The 22,602-nt window shown below is 39.1% G+C and overlaps 1 protein-coding gene across 41 annotated transcripts in view; it reads left to right on the top strand.

Annotated features, from left to right (window-relative positions):
• The window catches only part of DST (dystonin), a 440,625-nt gene that overhangs the window by 360,646 nt on the left and 57,377 nt on the right, over window positions 1-22,602 (top strand). For 36 of the 41 annotated variants that reach the window (XR_011530133.1, XR_011530132.1, XR_011530131.1 and 33 more), the window contains 8 exons: window positions 3,647-3,808; window positions 5,300-5,470; window positions 8,096-8,262; window positions 10,625-10,784; window positions 11,006-11,332; window positions 12,049-12,133; window positions 13,370-13,611; window positions 14,543-14,749. Coding sequence is in view for 38 of the 41 variants with exons in the window: in XM_070586335.1 (XP_070442436.1) it covers window positions 3,647-3,808; window positions 5,300-5,470; window positions 8,096-8,262; window positions 10,625-10,784; window positions 11,006-11,332; window positions 12,049-12,133; window positions 13,370-13,611; window positions 14,543-14,749 (1,521 nt within the window). In the remaining 3 variants the exon portion in view is untranslated. The remainder of the gene's footprint in view (window positions 1-3,646; window positions 3,809-5,299; window positions 5,471-8,095; window positions 8,263-10,624; window positions 10,785-11,005; window positions 11,333-12,048; window positions 12,134-13,369; window positions 13,612-14,542; window positions 14,750-22,602) is intronic. The other 5 variants (XM_070586343.1, XM_070586320.1, XM_070586318.1 and 2 more) reach the window with 1 other exon arrangement.

Below are 22,602 nucleotides of genomic sequence, written 5' to 3'. Positions count from 1 at the left end.
GACCAGTCACGAATTCGCAGTTTGTCTTCTACTGAAGATATTCCTACAGCAGAGCAATATGGACCATTTTTTTCTGTTAATTCCATTAGCGAACAGAAAATTCCATTGCTTTCGTGTAGACATGCCCACCCTGATGAAAACTTCAAAATGACTTTACATGATGTTTCTCCACTGGAGGAAGGAAGGTGCGTAGACGGTCAAAGGGAAATCCCTGGTGAAAATTGCTGCCCGCAGGATGATTTGAAAGAGAGAGCTGTTAAGCGTGACCTATTAATTGTGACAAGAGATGGAGAAGACTTCTCTAACCCTGCAGAGGAAGGGAAAACATGTGGACCAGGAGAGCCCCAGATCACAGCACAAAGCAGGGAACTTGTCGAAGATTCTTCTGAGGAATTAGATCTCTCTCACACAGATCTGGGGGGAAATGATGTCGATCGTGGTAGCACAAGCTTAGTAGAAAATGTGGCACTGTTGACACAATATGGTTTGGAAGAATCCAACGTAGCATCTAAGGAGGAAGTGGAGGCTCCCCTCTCTGCCCAGGAGACGGAGGTGATCCATAAGAAGTGCTCCCCAAAATTCATACCAGTAAGAAAGCAAGCAGCTCCCAGAAAAACAAGGGCCCAGGCAGGAATATTGGACACAGTCTGCAATGGCTTTCACTCAGTTCAGGTAATTAATGGAAATGAGAAACTCTGCAGTGCCAAAAAGTTTGTGGTTCTGGTTTAAAGTGGTCACTAGTGTTTCTCATTATGATCAAATCCAGTCTGTTATTTTGGGGGTTTGACTAGTACCCTACAAAGTGCCAGATATTGATAAGTTGATCCTTATAACAAATTAATTAGGGGCTGTTTTTGAGAAGAATGATTACTCCCAGCTGCCTAGAGTCCTGCCATGGATGGTGCAGCTGGTGGCTGCTCTCCTTCGTTTAGAATGCCCCCACTTTGAATTGATGTTCACATTAGGCTTTTGCACAACTTGTGGTTTAAGACACTGCCATTTAAGGGCAGTTATATTGGATTTATTAAGCTTGAACAGGCTTAGTCATGAAGGGACAAACACAGTATTATATTGTTGTGGCCCGAGAAGGGCGCTACTCAAATGAAGGGCTTTTTAAATGTGTGGAAAATGTTCTCTCAGGAGCTCTGCACGTGGGAGCAGAGAAGCGATCGTGCTGTATTTTGCAGTCCTTATAGCTCCTAACTTGTTGAGAGTGGTGAATGAGGTCAGAAAGTAAAGCCTGCAGCCTTGTCATAAGTAGAGGTTGTTTGTCAAGCCTGTAATTTTTTTCTTCCCACTCAGATTGAAGTTCAGCTATTTTGGTCCTTTTACCAAACTCTTCTGGTAAACTTTGTCCCAGTGGTAATTTCATTTTATTTTAAGCTTCTGTTTGTGTTTGTGTGCTTACGGGTGGATTAGGGGGAGAGTCTCTCATCATAGGTATTCTGTTACCACTGAGAGATAAAGAATTTGGACAGTATCAGAAAAGTTCCTTTTCTCAGTCTATGAAATAATTGCTCTGGTCAGCCGTACCTTTCCTCGAGCATACATTAAATGACAGGCAAGTTTAAAAGCTTAGCAAGGTACGTTTTTATGTAAAAGATTTGTGGAAAGTAATTAAACTCTTAGGAATATATAGAGTCTTTAGTAGTTATCTTTTTTAACCTTTTAACCTATCTTTTGGAACACTTTAGAAAATTACCACGACTCACCTGAACCTACTTTGATAGGAAATCCTAAAATTAATTTCTTTAAAACCAAGATCAGAGGTTAAGGCAATTTACTTGGAACATTTTATTAGGTTTTTTGTTTTGAAAGATAGCTGAGGGATAAATAAAACTTTCCCTGAATCCTTATGTACCAGGTAAGTTCCTGGAATTAAGAATGAGGCAGTTTTCCTACCTGTTCCTTTTTTTGTAAGTAGTAAAACGTGTCCACCACTGTTAGTTCCTAGAAGTAGTAACCGAGAGAGTGGTGTAGAAAAGAAGTAGAATCATAGAACCCAATTTTGTTTTCACCACCTTGCTGCAACTTTCTGTTGACTTATTAGGTAAATTAATACCTTTTTAAAAAAATTATAAAACCTTATTTTTTTCTCAATGATTGGGCGAATTATAATCTCTTTGGTCATGTGTAATTTTTTTATATTTAATATTGTTTTATAGGGATAATTAGCCATGTGGAAATTATCTATATGAATTTTCTAAAGAAGAAACTTGGGCTTTTTGCTAGGTGGGGACGTGTACAGAAAGTGATCATTTATTTCTTTCCTGTTCTTTAATTTGCTCATTTATACAATAACACAGGAGTATTCTGTGTGGTAGGCCTTGGGCCAGAGTCTGGAGAGTTTGTCTCTTGCAGCCTCTGCATCTTTCCAAATTATTTTCCATATTGTGCCTGTCATTTTTTCTCAAGTGCTATTTGGACATTTGCCTTTATGATGTTTTCATATTCATATCTGTTAACTGCCCATTCACTTGGACTGTTGATATATAGTGTCCTAGATTATAATGGCTCTGAACCCCAACCTTGTCTTATCTTAATATCCAGCTGAAACTTTCCTTCCTTAGTTAATTTATTTTCTTTGTGGCATCCTTCAAGCCCTATATGAAAAATATTTGTGTTGTGTATGAGAGGGTTGATATATCTATGCCCAGTATTATCTGTTGAGGGGTTGATGTCATCCACCTCAAGATATAAATATAATTTTTCTATACTGATCTTCATTTGGCAAATAATTTCTGGGTACATATTACATACTGGGTACTGTGGTAGGTCCAGGACATAGAACTACCATAAGGAAAATAGAAATTTCTGCTTTTGTAGAACTTGCATTTTTGTCTCACGCGTTAGATTTTTTGCCAGTCACAGGCAACTAGGGGACCATAGGCTGGATGGGATGGAGAGTCGGGGAGAGTTCTGGGAAACCACTGGCACTGCAGGGACCACGAGTAACCATAGTTGTTGTGCTGGCGATGTGTAGGATCAGGTCCATGGTCCTGCAAGCCTGTTGGCATCTTGATTGGCATTGAAGGGGCTAGATGTGTATGGATCCATACTATTGCAGCACCTGTCTATATCTTTTCCCTTTTCCTCTCCTTGTATTTTGGCTCCTCTGGCCAGTCATAAATTGGCCTCTTGGCTCACCTCATCTTCTTGCCAGTGATTCCCATTTCCAACTTGAGTCTCAGACTTCAGTTACCAACCAACAGCAGCCATCCTTAGAAGACCTTATAAGGATCCTTGGCCAGTAAGACTCATCTTGGGCCCATCTTATCATTTTATTCCTTGGCATTTTCCATACCATACATTTTTTGCTGGAGTTAAATTGGAATTGTAGGGAATTTCTAGTGCTGTGATAATGAAGCAATAGAGAGGACACATATATTCTTTTCTTGGTTTCACAGTTAATCTGAGTAAATGTACTTAGGATATCATTCTTTAATATTCCTGAGTGGTTTTTATAAATACTATGGATTTATATTTAGTTTACTGCCTTCTTATTACTTACAAGGTAGCTATGACCTATGAATAGGCAGCAAAATTTATCTTTACGTCTTATAATGGATAACCGATCATTGAACATGTTTGTATTTTGTGGTTGTTAGATAATATAATTCATATAATTAGTGCTCTTCCAATGCAGGTATTCCAAAAAGAAGAGATCGAACCCTTGCAGATTAAGCAGCAAGACGTGAACTGGTTAGGTCAAGGCCTTATTCAGAGTGCTTCTAAAAACACTAGCACCCAGCGTTTGGAGCACGACCTGGATGATGTCAATGCCCGGTGGAAGACTCTCAACAAGAAGGTCATTTTCTCATCCCTTCATTTTCATTTTTGTCAATTATTATTTGCTAGCATTCGTTGTGACCACTAATCATATTTACAGTAGCCAAACTCCCCTAAATGTATCTACTTTTTGATATTGCTATAAACTGGATGGCCCAACGCAGGTGCCCACAGGAGCTCGGTAGGGCGCTTAAGTGAAAGAAGTGAGCTGGTGAAACAGGGCCTCTCCCTCTCGTTTTCTCGACTTTGATGGAGACACAGTAGTGCAGGTGGCCCACGATCCGTGGCCTAGGTTGAGAGAGCACACATGCCTCTAAAGGTTCCGTAGATCCTTAGCTACAGCAGGTCATTGCCACGGAGGGGTCTAGGGTCACTGTTGCCGGATAGTCTACTTACTTTCAAAAGAACCTGCAAATCTGACTTTTTATGTGAAGCTTTCTAATTTTCAAGTGTCAGCAACTAATTTTGCACTGGATAATAGCTCACACCACGTAAGCGAAAGCAACTATGTCTGTCAGCCCTGGACAAAGGGTTTGCCAACGTCACGATAGACCATCAACTCCAAATGCTATTTCACCTGTAAGATGTAGATCCCACCTTTTTCTCCATGTCCTTGAGGGAAAACACTGGAAAACGGTGCTCTGCTCTCTGAAGAGATACCGCTGACACACAGCAGCAGTGCTTTGCATGGCATAGATGATCAGAACACTGGTATTGGACGGCCGTGCTTGTCTGGAGGTGGCAGTTATTGTTCTTGTCCTCTTCTCTGCATTGAAATCTTAGGCGTTGCCAGGTCTCAGGACTACATTTATCATTGTTTAAAGTCTGATGCATATTGTAGTGCTCTTCAGACACAAATGGAATGCAGTGTCAGGTGTAAGTATTATCCACAGTGCTTAAAATATCACGCCTACTACTTCTTCAGTCCAAAAGGAAAAGATGTGTGAGGAGGGGAACAGAATATCACTGTGCAGGACTGAGACCCCATTTACTAGAAGACAAAGACCCTGCTCTGTCAGAAAAGGGCTCTAGAGCTTGGAGCTCACAGAATTTCATGGGATGCTTTATAGTTATTTTCCCTAGCAAAATGTAATTCTGATTCTCCCTGCTATGTTAGTTTTTTTTTTAAATTGTAGTCTTTTTAAAAAAATTATTATCCCTGATATTAATCAATAGGAAATAAAAAATGAATCCCAGGGATAATGATAAAAATAACCAAAGCATTGTTGTAGTAACCTTAAAATATTTGAATCATTTATGTTTTGAATATTTTTAAAACCTCAAACATTTCACCTTTTACATTGACTGTTCAGGATGGCAACCTTGTCTTCTTGGCCTACTTGCTGAAGTTTGTCTCTTTTTCACCCCTATCCTGCCCACTATCAGTGCTTTGGGTAAACTTTAAGTGAAAAAGAAAAGAAAATCTGAGCATGAAAAGGAGTGGCTGGCGGGCAAATTTCATTTTTTTATGAAACAAGTGAATAAAATTGGAACAACTGGACCTTTGCAGGTGGCTCAGAGGGCGGCCCAGTTGCAGGAGGCGCTGCTACACTGTGGGAGGTTCCAGGACGCCCTGGAGTCCCTGCTCAGCTGGATGGCGGACACCGAGGAGCTTGTGGCCAATCAGAAGCCCCCGTCGGCCGAGTTCAAAGTGGTGAAGGCCCAGATACAAGAGCAAAAGGTAAGTTAGTGCTGCTTTTGAATTGTGTTTCATGTTAAATCTTAGTCATGAGAGTAAAACTTACCTACCTTGTGACTCTCTTTATTTATATCCTATTAATATAAGTTATTATATTTTATAAACCAGTTAACTGGTTATCGATGATCTACACTTTAGTTTTTAGTCATTCGACAAATTTTTATTGAACATCTCCCATGGATCAGGCACTGTTCCAGGTGCTAGAGACACATCACTGAATAAGAAAGATCAAAATTCCTCATTGAGTTTAAGGTTTAGTGGGAATGGAGGAACGGAGAGAGAGACAATAAACCGAGTAAGTAAATTATGATGTTAGCAAGTGATAAATAAAGCAAGGATGGGAGATAAGAATCAGGAAATGAAAGAGCAAGGATGCGAACAGAAAATACTAGAATGGATAGGGGTGTTTGTGTGCAATTTTAAATAGATTAGTCAGGGAAGGCCTCGGTCACTGAAAAGGTGACTTTGGACAGAAATTTCATTGTTCTCTTATATATTAGGTTGAGCCATATGAAGTTGCCTTTTTAATAGATTAAATACAGGTGCTTTCTTATGGTTCAGCCTATACTAAAGAGGCAAATATTTGGTTCATAGATGCCAAGGAGCATGCTACTCTGTCTTTTGACACTACTAATAGAGGACCAGGTAGGAAAGACATGCTCGTTGGAAGGACGATAGCTGTTTGGGACCACCCTTACCATTTTTGTGTCCTGATGGTGGTGGTCAGTTAGAAGCATTTAGTGATGTTTTCAGTACTAATTTTTCAGCCATGGCTTGAAATGACATATAGAAAGGGCCTAGCACACAGGACGTTGGTAAGGTTTCTCCAGTGTGGAACTTTAAAAAGAAAGGAATGGATTAAGAGGCTTAATTTAACTTTAACATTCAGTACTCTCTCTCTAAAAATTCTTTGAAGACTTTAGGATATTAGGAAATTAACCTATTAGAAATAGATTTAGAGGCTGGCCCAGTGGCATAGTGGTTAAGTTCACATGCTCCACTTTGGCGGCCTGGCGTTTGCATGTTGAGATCCAGAGTGCGGATTTATGCACCCTGCATCAAGCCATGCTGTGGTGGCATCCCACATACAAAATAGAGGAAGTTTGGCACAGGTGTTAGCTCAGGGACAATCTTCCTCAAGCAAAAAGAGGAAGATTGGCAACAGATATTAGCTCAAGGCCAATCTTCCTTACCAAAAAAAAAGAAAAATCAATTTAAAGGTAAGAATTAAAGAAGTGTAACAGGAGATATTGCATTTGTGTTATTTTTGAATTATATATAAAATATATAATACATAATGTAATAAAATAATATATATGATAAACACATAGTGTATTACATATAGTAATGTAGCTTGCTACCATTCACAATTTAATTTAAACCTTTGTTTTTCTCCCAGAGTTAATGAACTATGCTTAGCCAGTAAAACCTATTTGTTGATTTTGCTTTCTTAATTGCTAGAAGCTTTGCTGTTAAAGTTTATCAAAAATAATACACTTAATTGTTCTCTTTGCTACCTAGACCACCTGTTGTGCTTTGATTTTTGTAATGACTCTAACCTATGTCAAGAGAATTTGTGTTTCTTCCCCTTCTTTTTAAACATGTTCTTCTTACCTCCTGCTTTGGTGGTCTTGATCTCAAAATGAAGTGAAAGAGTACGCTTCTAACTTGTTCCTTACTTCAGGGTAGCTGTTCATATCTTTAATCCTTAACTGTCAGTCAGGATCAGATTAAGGAAGCAATGAAGTTTCAGTGTTCTGTCTGCTTGTGCCCTCCTCATTGCTGTCAAAGCAGTGCCAGTGCATATTAGCGCTTGCTTGTGAAATGCTTGTTCTGATTAGATTAGAGCAAGGTATCCTGAGTTCTGGCTACCTGTGTCAAACATCCCATTCCAGGCTGCTTGCAATATTTCCTTAGAATTAAATTGAATTATTTTTCTGCTGCTAAATTCTGAAATATTAGTCTTATTTGGCCAACTTTGAAGATTTCTGACATCTTCCACCCTCTGTTCCTTTTGGAAATGATATTTAAAGGTTCGTTTTTAGTTTTCGTCCTCAGGAAGGATTTTAGGAGCTAGTCTCACCTAGTAAAAGGAGCCAAGAGCCTCTAGTTTTAGCCTCACTAGCTTTGAGTCTCAATTTCTGTGTCTATAATGGATTGTTTAACATGGGAAAAGATTTTTAAAACAGTAACGATTTATAATAATCTTTTCTGTCTCAACAGGACAGATAATTGTGAATGGTTAGGGCATTCCCATTTCGGTACAATAAGGGGGATTTTGCACTTTCGGTCAGTGGAGTTATGCTCAGCAGCACCTTCTACCCCCTTATTTTATATTAAAGAATTAATAATGAATGGTTTAGTGGCCTTACCAGTATGAGTTTTACCTACTATGAAAAGCCACTACCACAATGTCTGACTCAAGAGTAATGAATCATTAAACAAAATGGGTTCTTTTTAAAATCTTACTTCATCCTTTTGTGTGTGAATCCATACAAAAAATATATTTTGTCTCGTTATCTAAAGTACTTAGAACATGTTTTCCTTTATGCTGATACAATTATTCCTTTGTTGTTGTTGTTTTTTAATTTGACATTTTGTCTCCAGCTTCTCCAAAGGTTGTTGGATGACCGCAGATCTACTGTGGAGGTGATCAAACGAGAAGGAGAAAAAATTGCTGCCACAGCAGAACCTGCAGATAAAGTAAAGATTTTGAAACAACTGAGTCTCTTGGATAGCAGATGGGAGGCCTTGCTTAATAAAGCCGAAACAAGGTAACGCAAATACTTTCAGCTTTTGAAAGAGTAGCAGTGGCTTTAATGCTGACATTTTGTATTTTGGTAACACTTTCCATGTTATTTTCTTCTGTTTGTTGTGTATGTGAACACAGGCAGCAAGGACTGTGGGCATCTCTCCTCATCTTCTAACTGTAATGTCTGTAGTCACCACATACGTCCCAACTCTTTGTTTTAAGGAAAGCATTTCCCTTGGGGGTAGTTCATTCCTTCATCTGCTACGTAGTTATTGCCTGCCTACCATGCATCAGACAGAGCGAGGCCTTGGCTTACAGGGGTGAGCTGGACGGATCATCTCTGCCCTCAGAGAGCATACAATCTAGCAGGGTTTTATAGCCGCTGGAAAGTAGTACGCATTTGATGTTTCAAAGCAAACATACAGGATGCTGTGGGAGCATATAGTAGGAAGAACCTAGTCTAGGGGCAGGGAAGTGACAGCTAAGTTATGTTTTAAAGGAGGAGTAGGAGTTAGCTAGGAAACGAGGCAGGCGGAAGGATACTGTAAGGCTTATGAAAGCCAGGAAGCCTGGAGCATGGCTACACTGGGTTTTTGCACTCAACATTTCTGTATTACGTTTCTTCATTGCCTGCATTGGCATCACATTGATGGATGTTGAGTAGTAGTTACATTGAAGTGTAGACACACAGACTGGTTGGGTTGAAAACAGATGAACCACTGAATAGAATGAGTATTTTCCATAAATTCCTACCTTCTTTGTAACTAGAATGGTGAAAAGAAGGATTCATCTAATCCTGAGTTATTGAATGGAATTAAGTATAGTTCTAGGACCATAGAATAAGATGCTTCTAAGGAGCTAAAAGTTTCATGTTGTCCTTTAATATGTGTCAATAGATTAGCCATCTGTGTAATGCCCCAGGAAATTGTGCCCTGGCTGCCATGGGAGATACTAAGTACTTTTTTAAAAATAAATGAATGAGTGTCTAGATCTCTGCTTTACCACATAACTGGCCTTCTTTTCCTAAACCTTCCTCAAAATGGTATTACATGGAAGGATATTGGTCCTATTATGATTCTCACAGAGATAAATAAATTCACTCACATTTTAAATCATAGTAAATTAAACCCAGTCACAAAGTCATTATTTACACTGCTTCTGGGTGACTGATATTTGAATTTAGAAAAGAGTCACAGATAATGAAAATCCGGAAGTTAAAAATAATGTAGTAATGTAATTCATTTTTTTTAGGATCAAATGTATTTCAACTGAAAGTGTTAAAAAGTATATGATATATAGTTTGTGATATGATACAGAAATTATTTCAGTAGCATGTGCTAATTTTCCGTAATTGCTTTTGTCCTGTGGAAAGCTTATTTCTCAAATCATGTAATTCCCTAAGAATTAAACACAATCACAAGACAACAGCAACTCTTGGTCCAGCAGAAATGATTTACAGGCTTTGATACTGAATCAGATAGTTTGTATACAGACCAGTACAATCACTTTCCCTAGATAAAACTAAGGACAGTGGAGGGAGATTTTAACTTACCTGGTACCTCTTCAACTGAGGACACAATGTGTTTTCTAAAAGCATTTCAAACTATATTGCAGAGAGAAGTCCACAGAATATTTCTTCTCTGTTCGTGATATTTTAATCCACAGAATATCAGCTGTTGCTTTGGGGATGTAATACCTGACACTGTTCTTTTTGAAGTAGCAATTGCCATTAATTCTACTGTGGGGAAAGCTGTGGATGTTCTTCAAAATTTGAATCCAATTTTGACCTTGTTTTTTTAGTGAGGAAGATTGGCCCTGAGCTAACATCCGAGCCAGTCTTCCTCCATTTTGTATGTGGGACACTGCCCCAGCATGGCTTGATGAGCGGTGTGTAGGTCTGCGCCTGGGATCCAAACCTGTAAACTCTGGGGCCGCTGAAGCAGAGTGCGTAAACTTAACCACTACGCCACTGGGCTGGCCCCCCAATTTTGACCTTTGGATTAAAAGCAATCTCAGTAACTGGTTCTCTGATAAAAGTTAATTAATATGTAAAGCACTTAGGGCCCAACACAGAATATGTATTCGATAAATATTACCTATTATTGTTATTATTATAACTGTTATTATCATAAGTATTATAACCAAGTTACTTAAGACTTTCATGAGATTCAGGCACTTGAGGTTGGTCTGTTGTTCATCTTTCATTTTATTTAATAGAAGAGCTATTTTAACATGTCCTATAAATGTTAGAGATTTTAGTTTTAATCTTAGATGTTTTCTACAGAAATGTTTAGAGTAGAATGCAGGAGCATGAGTGAAGATTGCTGCTGAATATTTCACACATTGTTCATCCCTAAATGACCTTTATCTTGGCACATTTATAGGAATCGTCAGTTGGAAGGTATCTCAGTGGTGGCACAGCAATTTCATGAAACCTTAGAACCACTGAATGAGTGGCTGACAACCATAGAAAAGAGGCTGGCGAATTGTGAGCCCATAGGAACCCAAGCGTCTAAACTTGAGGAGCAAATTGCACAGCACAAAGTAAGATACCAATCACACACTAGTAAGATTCAGTTTTCCATTTATTTTGTGGTTTTATGACATAAATTTGAGTTATGTGCTATTGTTGTGTTATGCGTAATTGCAGACTAAACCCATTTCAAATGTCATCCTTTCATTCTATTTATGTTTTCTATTTATGTTTTCATTTTCATTTGTCCATTCCTTTTGTTTCTCTTTTTTTTTTTTTTAACTTTATTTAGGCCTTAGAAGATGACATCATCAATCACAATAAACATTTACACCAGGCTGTTAGCATTGGCCAGTCCTTAAAGGTTTTGAGCTCCAGGGAGGATAAAGATATGGTACAGAATAAATTAGACTTCTCTCAAGTGTGGTACATTGAGATGCAAGAGAAAAGTCACAGCAGGTCTGAGCTCCTCCAGCAGGCCTTATGTAATGCTAAGATTTTTGGGGAAGATGAAGTTGAGCTGATGAATTGGCTGAATGAAGTGCACGACAAGCTGAGCAAGCTCTCAGTCCAGGATTGCAGCCCTGAGGGGCTGTGGAAGCAGCAGGCTGAACTTCGGGTATTTTGATTTATTTTATTTTACTTTTTTCATTTCAGTTGTCATTATTTTCTCAGTCTTCCTTATTTCTCTATTATTTTATGTTTGTTTTGATTTGGGTGAATTGCTAGACTCAAAAAAGACTTGACCTGTGTATACTGGTTACTTTTAATGAAGTCACTTCTTTTTCCTTTTCTTTTTTTTTGCTGAGGAAGATTCGCCCTGACCTAACATCTGTGCCAACCTTCCTCTATTTTCTATGTGGTTTGGCACCATAGCGTGGCCACTGACAAGTGTTGTAGGTCCATGCCTGGGAGTAGAACCTGGGCTGCTGAAACAGAGTATGCTGAACTTAACCACTAGGCCATAGGACCAGCCCCTAATGAAGTCACTTTAAAAAAGAGTTTTAATTTATTCAATAGCTGCATTTTTCACTTTTCATTTTGTTATTTTATTACTGTAGACAAGGACCCCTAATTAACCACTCCTCCAGTATCCCTATATAGCCCATTTTCTGAAAGGGAGTGTGCTGTGAATTTTGGTGGATGACCATGGGACATGGGCCACGATGGCGAAAGCAGGGGTAAACATGGGAACAATAATGAGTATTTGAAAATGTGAGATGTTTACTCAGCTATATCTCTATGAAACCCAATTAAAATTCTCTAAGATTAACTAATGCTAATCCTTATTTAAATTTTTTCCTCCCCCACATAAAAATGGTACCTGTGTTTTAGATTCTGCAAGAGGACATCCTCCTCAGAAAAGAAAATGTTGATCAGGCATTGCTGAATGGTTTAGAACTCCTTAAACAGACAACAGGTGAGGCACCTTCCACATCAAATCGTCCTGCAGTCAGCAGTTTGCATTGCTTTCAAAATATTTTAGGGATGGGGGAAAACCAAAACACTTAATAATTTTGGGGCCACTCCAAGACTTCATTCTGGAGAATGCTTTAAATACCCATCAAGGGGGTTTGGGAACATGATCTCACTTTTTTCTCATGATCTCACTTGAGTTCTTAATGGAAGTTGTGTGTATTACTCATAACACACAGCACTGTGGCGCAGGAGACAGACAGAGAAGCCCACGGCGGAGTTACATTAGTTTTCCACTTGTGGAAGGCAGTTGTTCTAGATGAGCACATGGGTTGTAGACAAATTTTTTTAACTTTAAGATAGATTGCATTCAGTGACACATTGTGCCCATACCCAGGCTTCATTTCTCCGTGTTTGAAATCACTAAGAAAACAGATACAAACTAACTTATTTTAGTAATTCCTTTGGCCATGGGAAAGTTTCATTGTACCCATATCCAGTTCAGGGTATGTTTGTGGTGGGGGAAAGTACCATTAATTATGAGTTAGAGGAATTCAGTGTAGTATCTAGAACCTTGAACTGGGAGGTTCCTGAACCCAGGACTCAGTTTCTCTGGGTGTCTGCAAATAAGATACAGGCAAGAGAGGATCTACTGGAATAGTGCAGATGAGTTTGTTATTTTTAGTGTACACATACATGTAGCACACACACGCGCGCACACACACACACATACCCACACACACATATGCCAGGCACTGTTCTAAACACTTTGCGAATATAAATTCATTGAGTTTTTATCACAGCCTTATGAGGTAGGTTCTGTTCTTATCCCGGTGTGATGATGAGGAACCAGGTGCACAGAGAGGCTGTGTCCTGTGCAGGGTGGCAGGCCATGAAGTCAGTATCTGACCCCAGCAGTTTTTAACCCAATGCTTGGAAACTGAAAGCACCCTACAGGTAGATGTCAAGGGGATGCTTTCCACATAACTGAAGGCACTGGAACTCTTTCCAGTCTTTGTCTTTGCATTTTCAGAGCTGTTTAGATTTGCCAGAAATCCTGGGAAAGATTAAAACCTAGCCAAGGGCTTCTCTTGGCTCAGATCATCTTTAGAAAAATGTTTCCTTCCCTCCCCCACCCCCGACCCCAACAAATCCCATCAGTGCCCATTAATATCTGAAGAAACCCTCCCCCAGGCTTTTCTTTCCTTTCATGAGGTGTAACATGCCTTTGACATTTTAGGTGATGAAGTTTTAATAATTCAAGATAAATTGGAAGCCATTAAAGCAAGGTACAAAGACATTACTAAATTGAGCACGGATGTAGCCAAGACCCTGGACCAGGCCCTGCAGCTTGCACGGCGCCTGCACTCCACGCACGAGGAGCTCTGCGCCTGGCTGGACAGAGTGGAGGTGGAATTGCTTTCCTACGAAACTCAGGTCCTGAAGGGAGAAGCAGCAAGCGAAGCGCAAGTGAGGCAGAAGGTATGCTCTGATTTCTACATTTTGGATCGACTTGTGATCTTTTAGGGAGCCTCACTCACAGAGGAATGAGATGATGATTATCTCATATCCTTGCGAATGTGCTGAAGGACGCCTTGGTGGGCGGGGACCCAACAGAAATTGGCAGCAGATCAACTGTTTAAACTTTCAGGAGCCCAGAGATGAAAACAGTGTATTATAATTTGTATCCAGAGTCTTATGGTTGAGAGTATGGTTTATTACACAAGAGGGAGAATGATGAAAACAGGAAAAAAAGGGGAAATAGCCATTGTTTCAGCGATACACGTAATTCATTAAAATAACAATATTTTTGTAAGATAGATGCATAACGTGAGGTGGCTTTTGTAATTATGTTGCAAAAGTGGTATTCCACCCTGCTAATCCTTCTTCTCTTCAGAGATACCGGCCTGTGTTTTCATCATCCCTGAAGTGTGATCACATGTGGGTGAAGGGGAGTCCGTGAGAGCAGCCTGTGATGGTCCAGCAGCCAGGATGGCTTAAAGCCAGTATGTCCTCGTTTTGAGGGTCACTTCATTCTGGCTTGGACTTGCCTCTTTATTTCACTTTTCTGGTACCCCATTACTTAGAGGTTACCAGAAAGCGAAGAATAATGCATGTTAACTTGCTTGATTTCATTTCCCAAATTTTAAACATTTATGTTAAATTTCAAAGATAACGTCTTGCCGCCTGTCCAAATGAATTGTTCTTTGGAACTTCTCAGGAAACACTTTCCTTTTTACAAAATGGCTTTCCATAACAAAGGTTTATAGAACTTAACTGAAACTAAGGGGGCCAATGCGTCGCCTTATTGGCCTGCGAAGGACTTTGGCCCCAAGGACAGTTAGAGGAAAAGCCTGTTCAAACTCTTAAGCATTACCCACAGATTTGTATGTTTTCTTAATTCTGTTTTCAGGAACTGAAAAAGGAAGCTAAGAACAGAAAAGCCGTATTGGACTCCCTTAATGAAGTGAGCGGCGCCTTACTGGAGCTGGTACCATGGAGGGCCAGGGAAGGACTTGAAAAAATGGTGGCTGAGGACAATGACCGCTACCGATTAGTAAATGACACCATCACCCAGAAGGTGGAGGAGATCGACGCCGCCCTTCTGCGGTCACAGCAGGTAGGGGCAAGTGGTCTGTTTTCCGGGCAATAAATTTTCTCCAGTTATTCCCAGAGCCTTTACCTGAACAAAGCTTTCTGTTAATAGTGTTTCCATTCATTTGTTATGCTTCAAAAATGAAAGAGGGGATTTGGAAAGAATTTGACTGCGTTACTTCGACATCTGAGAGCCAGGGCAAGGCTAATCTGGACATTGTTAGCAGCCATCTGCCTCCTGGCTTCCCAGACTTCCCTCAGCAAGTCAGCCACTGGCAAGACCAGCCCTGCTTTCCTAACAAAATGCTTTTTGTCTGCAACTGTGCATACGTCTGATGTGAATTTTGTGCCTTAGCTAAGTCTAATCTGTACGCGAGTAAATATTTTGAGTGATCATGTAAGTCAGTATCGACTGTTCATTGACACATAGCTATGGCAAAGAGAGGCTGTGTTCTTTATAGAAAGGAAACAGTCCTGTTGGTCGTGTAGAGTTTCTTCTGAAGATGACTGAAGGGGAAAAAAATGATAGTTTCTGACCTGTCTGCGACTCATGCAGAGTTTATGGTTCCAGAGAGTTTTATGGGCACTGAGCCCTTGGCCACAGCTCCCCCAGAAAACTGTGGGCAACGAGTGGGGTCCTGGAAATAGAAGTTTATGATACACATTCTGATTAACTTTTATTGAAATCTCTGTATTAAGTCATCAGACACAGCAAACTTTCAGTGGCAGGGTTAGTGTGGAATTGCAGTGTACTATAGAACAGAGGTTGGGGAGGTAGGTGACTAAGCTTTTACTAACATACGCCAAAAGCTAGAAACACAAAGCAAGCAGATGGTGTGGGAGCATCCAAAATTAATTTTCTAAGGTTGCCGTAAAAGTGTAATTTATACGGTTCTAAGCATAACGCTCCACTCCTCGTTTCAGGGTTGTCCTTCAGAATCACAAAAGCCGATGAAACACAATGATAGCAAAAAGCCTGCCTAAGAAACTTTTGCAAGGGAGGGCATTCATGCCCGAGGAATGTGTTTACATGACTCTGATAGCAAAGTTTGGAGGAATTTGTATGCCTCATTATTATAGGAAAATAAGTACTTTTTTGGGGGTGAAGTTTGTTCAACTATATGAAAATACTGAATTTTTTTCTCCAAGGTTTATTTCAGCATTTCAGAACTGGCACTGAAGACTTCTCTAAATAGCAAGACAAATATTCTGTACTCTTGGGAGTAAGATTTTTCTTGAGAAGTTGACTCTGGTTGGTTAGTTCAATGGAGTAGGACAGTAATAAGGTCAGGGTGACAGGTTAGCTTGCATTCTTTAGTAAACTCTGACCTGTGCCAAGATCATTTACTGTAGCCCAGTTCTACTGAAGGTTTTGCAGATGTTTTCCAAAGTTAAAAAAAGAAAAAAGTAACCAGATCAGTATATATCTTCTAGAACCCAAAACATATCTCCTTTAGGAAAATAACAATTATTGTGGGGGTTTTTTTCCTGAGACAATCATTCCTTATAGAAAATTTCAAGATTTTCTGAAAGAAGATAGAAAAACTCTTGGAAGAAAGAATGAGTAAACAACGTGGTCTGTATCCTTCCAGCCTTCCTTTTGAGAGTGAGAGAGAGAGAGAAAATGCATGTAGTAAAAGTATCTTACTACCAGGAGGTCATACAGCTGATATTAGTGCCGTTAATATCTTCTGCTTGTTCATGTGGATTTATTCTGTATTTATATCTGCATTCCTTTGAAATGCCTGCAAGTCTGTCTGATGAAATACTTCTAGTAATAAAGAAAACCAATAAAATGTACTTAAGCCATCAAAAAGAAAAGAAATAGCTCCAGGAAGGCTAAACAGACACACAATTTAGAGCTGGGAGGAACATGTGCGGTGTGTGGTGAGGTGACTTGCCTGTGGTCCCCCAGCTAGGACATGGTGGAGTTGCAACCAGAATTTAATCCAATCCCATTCTGTCTCATGGCCGTGCCTCCTCATACATTATGTAGAGAGGAAAACTACTAAGAGGTGATTTATTTTTTTTCTAACCTCTTTCAATAATTTGAAGGAAGGTGCCATTACTGCAGTAAAATAGATGTAATGCGAGGATTTCCAACTATAAGGACTATGAGACACGAGAACGCAACACTGAAAGGGTCATGAAATAACACTCTAGGCAAGTTGAAGAACAAATTGTGCCTGTCTCTCTGATTTGACAGAGATTTAGTTTTGCACTCAAAACAATAGTTTCTAAACTCATAATTTCTAAGTTTATGAAGTGCTAATACTTATATATCATTGATATTATTTTATAACTTTGCCCACTAGGAGGTGTTTGGAATCAGGGCCAGAGTATAGTTTGATACTAAAATACTCATTTTCTGTTCACCCAATAATAACACATCCGTGAAATATAAAAAGAATGATGCAAAAAAAAAAAATTCTTTGGACCTAGATGTTAGCCACATATTTTATACTGTTTTATGTTGTAAAAACAAATCATCTACCACTCTGTGTCTTTTCTCCATCTGAGACTTAGACATGATCTGGTCACAGTCCATCGTTTTAGACATACCTTCAGTCACAACAATTTGTTTTATTGACAGCTGCTTCTTCCCAGATCCCTACCCCCAACATACCCATACCTTCAAGTGAGGGGGTGAGGCTGTGTGCCTTGAACATGACTTGGTAATTTTTAAACTTGTAGATTTAATGGTTTGTCCCTGAATAACCTGGCTAAATTAAACTAGATTTTAAATAACTGAATGTTCAGTTTTCCAAACAAATTTCTCTTAAGATGTTTCGTCTTTTGCCCAGCATTAAGGTTGTTTATATGCAAATCTACCTCCTTTATAATGTTGTCACCTGGTTTTTGGAATTCACAAATGCATGGGACTTTGTGGACAGTCAGGCCACTATCACAGAGTGCTGGCTTCCAAACGTCGACATGAAGGGTGTCCAGGAAAATATGGAAAAAAAATAAAAGCTTGAAGAGAGAAGGGAAGGGAGTATACAGATATGTTCTAATTAGCATGTACTTTGTAACCGCCCTGTATAAATTTGTTTTTAAAACAGTCCTGATTTAACATGGTTAGATTTTTCCTGTTAATCCTATATCACAATAACAGTTTTGAAAAGATGTGCCATTGAAATTTGAAATTGTAGAGCCGAGGGCCCTCTGTAAATTTGGCTGATGTTTATTATTTGGAAAATAATTGAATAGCCTCAATGATGAGCAAATGAGTGAGGCCTACGTGCACTCAGTGCTGCCAGTCAAAAGCCCCTAAATCTGATTTTACACATTTGAAGAGGATATTCTTTTTTGAAAGAATTGGGCCCATTCATTACTTTTAGGAAAAATCTGAGTGGAAGCAAGGCAGCTTAGTGTAAATAGTGGTGACGAGTTTTATTAAAAAACAAAACAGCTGCCTCCTTCCCACAATACATGCCATTATCTGAGTTAGAAACTGTACATAGTTTCGCATGTTAAACCCCTACACAAAGTAACAGATCTTTGTTGCTTTTTTTCTCTAATTGCAATTGGATCCAAAAGGGCATTGTGGAAACGGGGAGAGGCACTTTTGCTTGAAAGATGTACAGACTTGTAGCCTGAACTCAGACCGCTGTAATTGTTTAAACCTGAGAGAAGTTCACTGTCCTTGGCCTCTTATAAATGTAGTTGTCAGAAGTTGCTAGAACGCGTGTGCCTCACTGGGTCTGGGAATCGCAGGCACTCTTGGCAGTTCTGGTGGCTTGGGTTATTTTAGCCGGCCGTAATAACCCCAGTGAGAAGGCACAGGGGTTGGTGATTTGGGTGCATTTAATATAAACAGCTCATTGGGTCATTGGGAATCTGCTTTGGAGAAAAATAACACCTGTTTGTTTCTTTGAACGAACTAGAAGGAAACCTCCCCCAGGGAAGTGCGATTTGTGCAGACCCTCCAGGTGTTGGGGGTGGGAAAATACCATGACTAGAAGCAAAATGGAAGGAAATGCTAATCAAAAGAAAGTGATAAGATCCCGCCAGGGGAAGGGAGTAGAAGGATGTCCTTGAGATTAAGGTTCTTATCACTCTGTCTTTCTTCAACCTTTCCACTCAAGAGAAACTTTCTAGATAAGTACAAAAGCAATTTGTCAGAGATCGGAGAAGTGTTTAAGTAGTAAGTTAAAACCGACCACTTACTGACTGTTGTGGTATTCGAGCCATTTTTGGTGAAATCATGTGAATATTTTGAGCTCATGAAGCCCGAACTATGTACAAACACAAGTGACACAACTTGGCAACTAGGGCTCGGACCACCTTGGTTCGAATCTCAGATCCAACATTTACTAGCTGAGTAATCGCTGGTAAATCAGTTAACTTCTCTCTGCCTCACTTTTCTCAGCTGTAAATGGAGCTAATGGTAAAACCCACATTATACAGTTGTCAAGATGAAAAGGGATATCGCACGTTAAGCACTTAGAGCAGTGTGTTCAATAGAATGCTAGCTGTTATTGTTTTAGAGAGTGTTTTTCAGGAATATTTAGAGCTAGCCAATTAAAATATCTTTTACTAACTTGTAGGAAATTTCTGAAATGCTAGGTCAACTATGATAGGAGTTATGGTAGCTCAGGTTGATGGTTAGACCCCACTGATGATACCTATTAAGATATTTCCCAGAATGCAGTTTTGGATGCTAAGATTATCTACAATTTATCTGCAGTCAGTTTTTCCTACTTGTATGAGTAGTAAGCAAATTTATTAAAATTTGGTCTAGTAAATTTACTCTCCACCTTACTCATGTGTGAAATGTGGTTGTTATGGCCCATTAGAGATACACATGTTAAATAGTCATTTGAAAGAGTTACAGACCTAAGTAAAATGCCTTGCTTTGCTGTAAATTGCTTACTGTAGACCCTGTGACTATTCCGTTTGTTGGTGAACAATAAATATTTGCTAATTTAATAAAAAAATTTCTTAAAGGACAGAAGGGAAGTTTCTGCTTGAAGTCTTGTTTTCTTTTAGCAGAGCAAATATTTGCCTTGGTTAAAGAAACAATGTTTGAGTTTCAGCTTTCCATTTTGGCAACTTAGATGGTATCATCATGCTGTTTTTCATTGGGTACTTTTTTTTTTAGAGAGAGAGAGAGGCGTAGTATTAAACTGGTATTAACACTAACAGACTGGCTTTCTTTATTAGGCCGGTCATATAAATACTAAAAATAGCCTGAACACAAACAAGAGGGATGGTGCGTCACTTTATTTTTTCAAGGAGCAATAGAAGAAAAAAGTCGTCGCTATTAAATTTTATTCCAATATCTTGCAGCATTTACACTCAGGTAGAAAGGGCTGGACTGTTTTTCTGTTTTGTACTCTTTAAGTGAATCATAGGAATCATGTAATAAAGGTTCGTTGTATATATACAGCTTGAAAGCTAATATCCATGCATAGAAGACTTTTCCACTTGCTTTTCATGAAGGTTTCTTTTTCCACATCTGAAGCTGCTGAATTAGTGGATGAAATGTTTTTTTCTTTTTCATGTTGATCAATAATTGCAAATGAGTAGTTCCATTTGAAACTAAGTGACTCAAAAATTATTGAACCAGATCAAGATAGAATTTTTCACATGGTTTACCAGGATTCCCTCTGTAGTACATATTGTTCTGATTTGTCCCAAATAGCAGAAAAAGTAGTGAATAGGTGAATAAAACATTTATTAACACTACTATGTGCAAACCATGACCCTCTTTGATAAGGTTTCTGAAAAGTGTGCCTTCACTAAAAAATAATGTTATGGGAAATATAGGAAAAATAAGTCGTTCTGCTGGATGTGCACACAGTCCTTTTAGAAGTACTGCCCTTGTAAGGGAGCTCACCAACTCTGACGGCTGAAGCTCTGAATTTCTATCTGGAACAGCTTTAGCATGTCACTGATCCTCTTAAATGTGTGACAGTCGAAGGAGAGCCCAGGGTGACGAATGTATTCTAGTCAGCACGTATGATTCTGTGACTGCCTGGTCGTCTTAAAGCAGCCTGACTTCCCATTGTTTTTTGGTGATGTTGGTGTATATTCAGCTTTTGTTCAGGTGGCCCTTCCAGAGATTGTTAGGCCAAGGTCTCTTAAGCCATATCTTCCCTTTGATATCCTTATGCAATTGATTTTTTAAAGATAAAGGTAAGATTATTATTTTAATCCCTATTTATTTCTGATTTGGGCCCATTATTTAGATGATTATCTAATTTCTTTTTTCTGTCTAACCTCTTGACTAAAAGAAATTGACCTGCAAATGGTTTCAATATTTGTTTATTCATTCATCATTTGGTAAAAGTAAAAGCAAGTGGGTTCATGATATTTTTGATGATTATTTTTCATGATAATTTAATAATAGGTATTTTTCACTTCTATAATTTATTATTTTTTATTCGTGAGATTGAGACCGTAACAATACTCTTAATCAGTGCTGTTAATGTTTGTGCCAGATTACTGCTGGCAGGTTATTTCCTTATAATTAAGGAAAGTCTACCAATAAGTTTGACAAATGTTATTAAAAAATAAATTATATACCATGGTGACTAGGGTACAGCAAAACTCTGCTTGTGGGAATATAATTAGTACATCCTATGTGAAGGACAGCTGGCGTATAAATCTAAAAGAGAGAATACAAACAGGAACTTACAGATGAGTGGTTACCCACACAGAGTTGTTTAATTAACTTGGTTTAAGACAATTGTAGATTCACGTGTAATCGGAAGAAATAATAGAGATCCCACTGTATCCTTTACCCAGATTCCCCAGTGGTAACATCTTGTAAAATGATACAGTCATGCATTGCTTAACGATGGGGACACATTCTGAGAAATGCGTCCTTAGGTGATTTTGTCGCTGTGCAAACATCATAGAGTGCACTTACACAAACCTGGATGGTATAGCCTACTACACTCCTAGGCTATATGGTACTAATCTTATAGGATCACCGTTGTATATGCAGTTCCTTGTTGACCAAAGCATCGTTATGTGGCGCATGACCATAGTACAGTATGACAAGCAGGATGCTGACATTGATGCAATCCAGATACAGAACATTTCCATCACCACCAGGATCCCTCCTGTTGCCCTTTGATAGCCATGTCTATTCCCTCCCACCTCTATTCTCTCCTTATCTTCTGGCAACCACAAATCTGGTCTCCATTTCTGTAATTTTCTGGTTCCCATTTCAAGAGTGATTGAGTACTTTTCAGCCACAACCTCTTTCTCTTCCACTTCTGGGACTCCACTCACGTGAATATTAGATCTTTTATTATAGTTCCACAGGCCCCTGAGGCTCTTTGATATTTTTTTTCAGTCTATTTTCTGTTATTTATATTGGGCAATTTGTGTTGTTCTGTCTTCTACTTCACTGATTCTTTCCTCTGTCCATTTCATTGATCTCTCACCCACTGAACTTTTTATTTGTTATTATAGTTTTAAGTTCTAAAGTTTCCATTTGGTTCTTCTTTATATCTTCTGTTTCTTTGCTGAGACTTTCTGATTTGTTGCTGAGGGCACCTAATTTTTCATTTGTTTCAACTGTGTTTGAAATTGCTCCTTGAAGCCTTTTTATCACGGCTGATTTAAAATCTTTGTCAGATAATTCTAACATCTCTGTTATTTAGGTATTGACGTCTGTTGATTATCTTTAGTTTAGTTTGAGATCTTCTTGGTTCTGGGTGTTATGTTCTGGGTCTTGGGTCTTAAACTTTCCGTTTTAACTGGATTTCTCTGCCAACACTCTGGCAGAAGAAGCGGGGGTGCTACGAGGTGGAAGTAAAGGTCTTGGTTCCCCATTCAACCTCTCATGACGCCTAAGGGGAGTGGTCCTCATTTCTGCTGGATGGGAGTGGAAGTTCCAGATCTCCAGGTGGTCTTTACTGG

The sequence above is a fragment of the Equus przewalskii genome, chromosome 19 (genome assembly GCF_037783145.1).
Source record: "Equus przewalskii isolate Varuska chromosome 19, EquPr2, whole genome shotgun sequence".
NCBI classification, from domain to species: Eukaryota; Metazoa; Chordata; class Mammalia; order Perissodactyla; family Equidae; genus Equus; species Equus przewalskii.
This window is presented reverse-complemented; position numbering and strand designations above follow the sequence as displayed.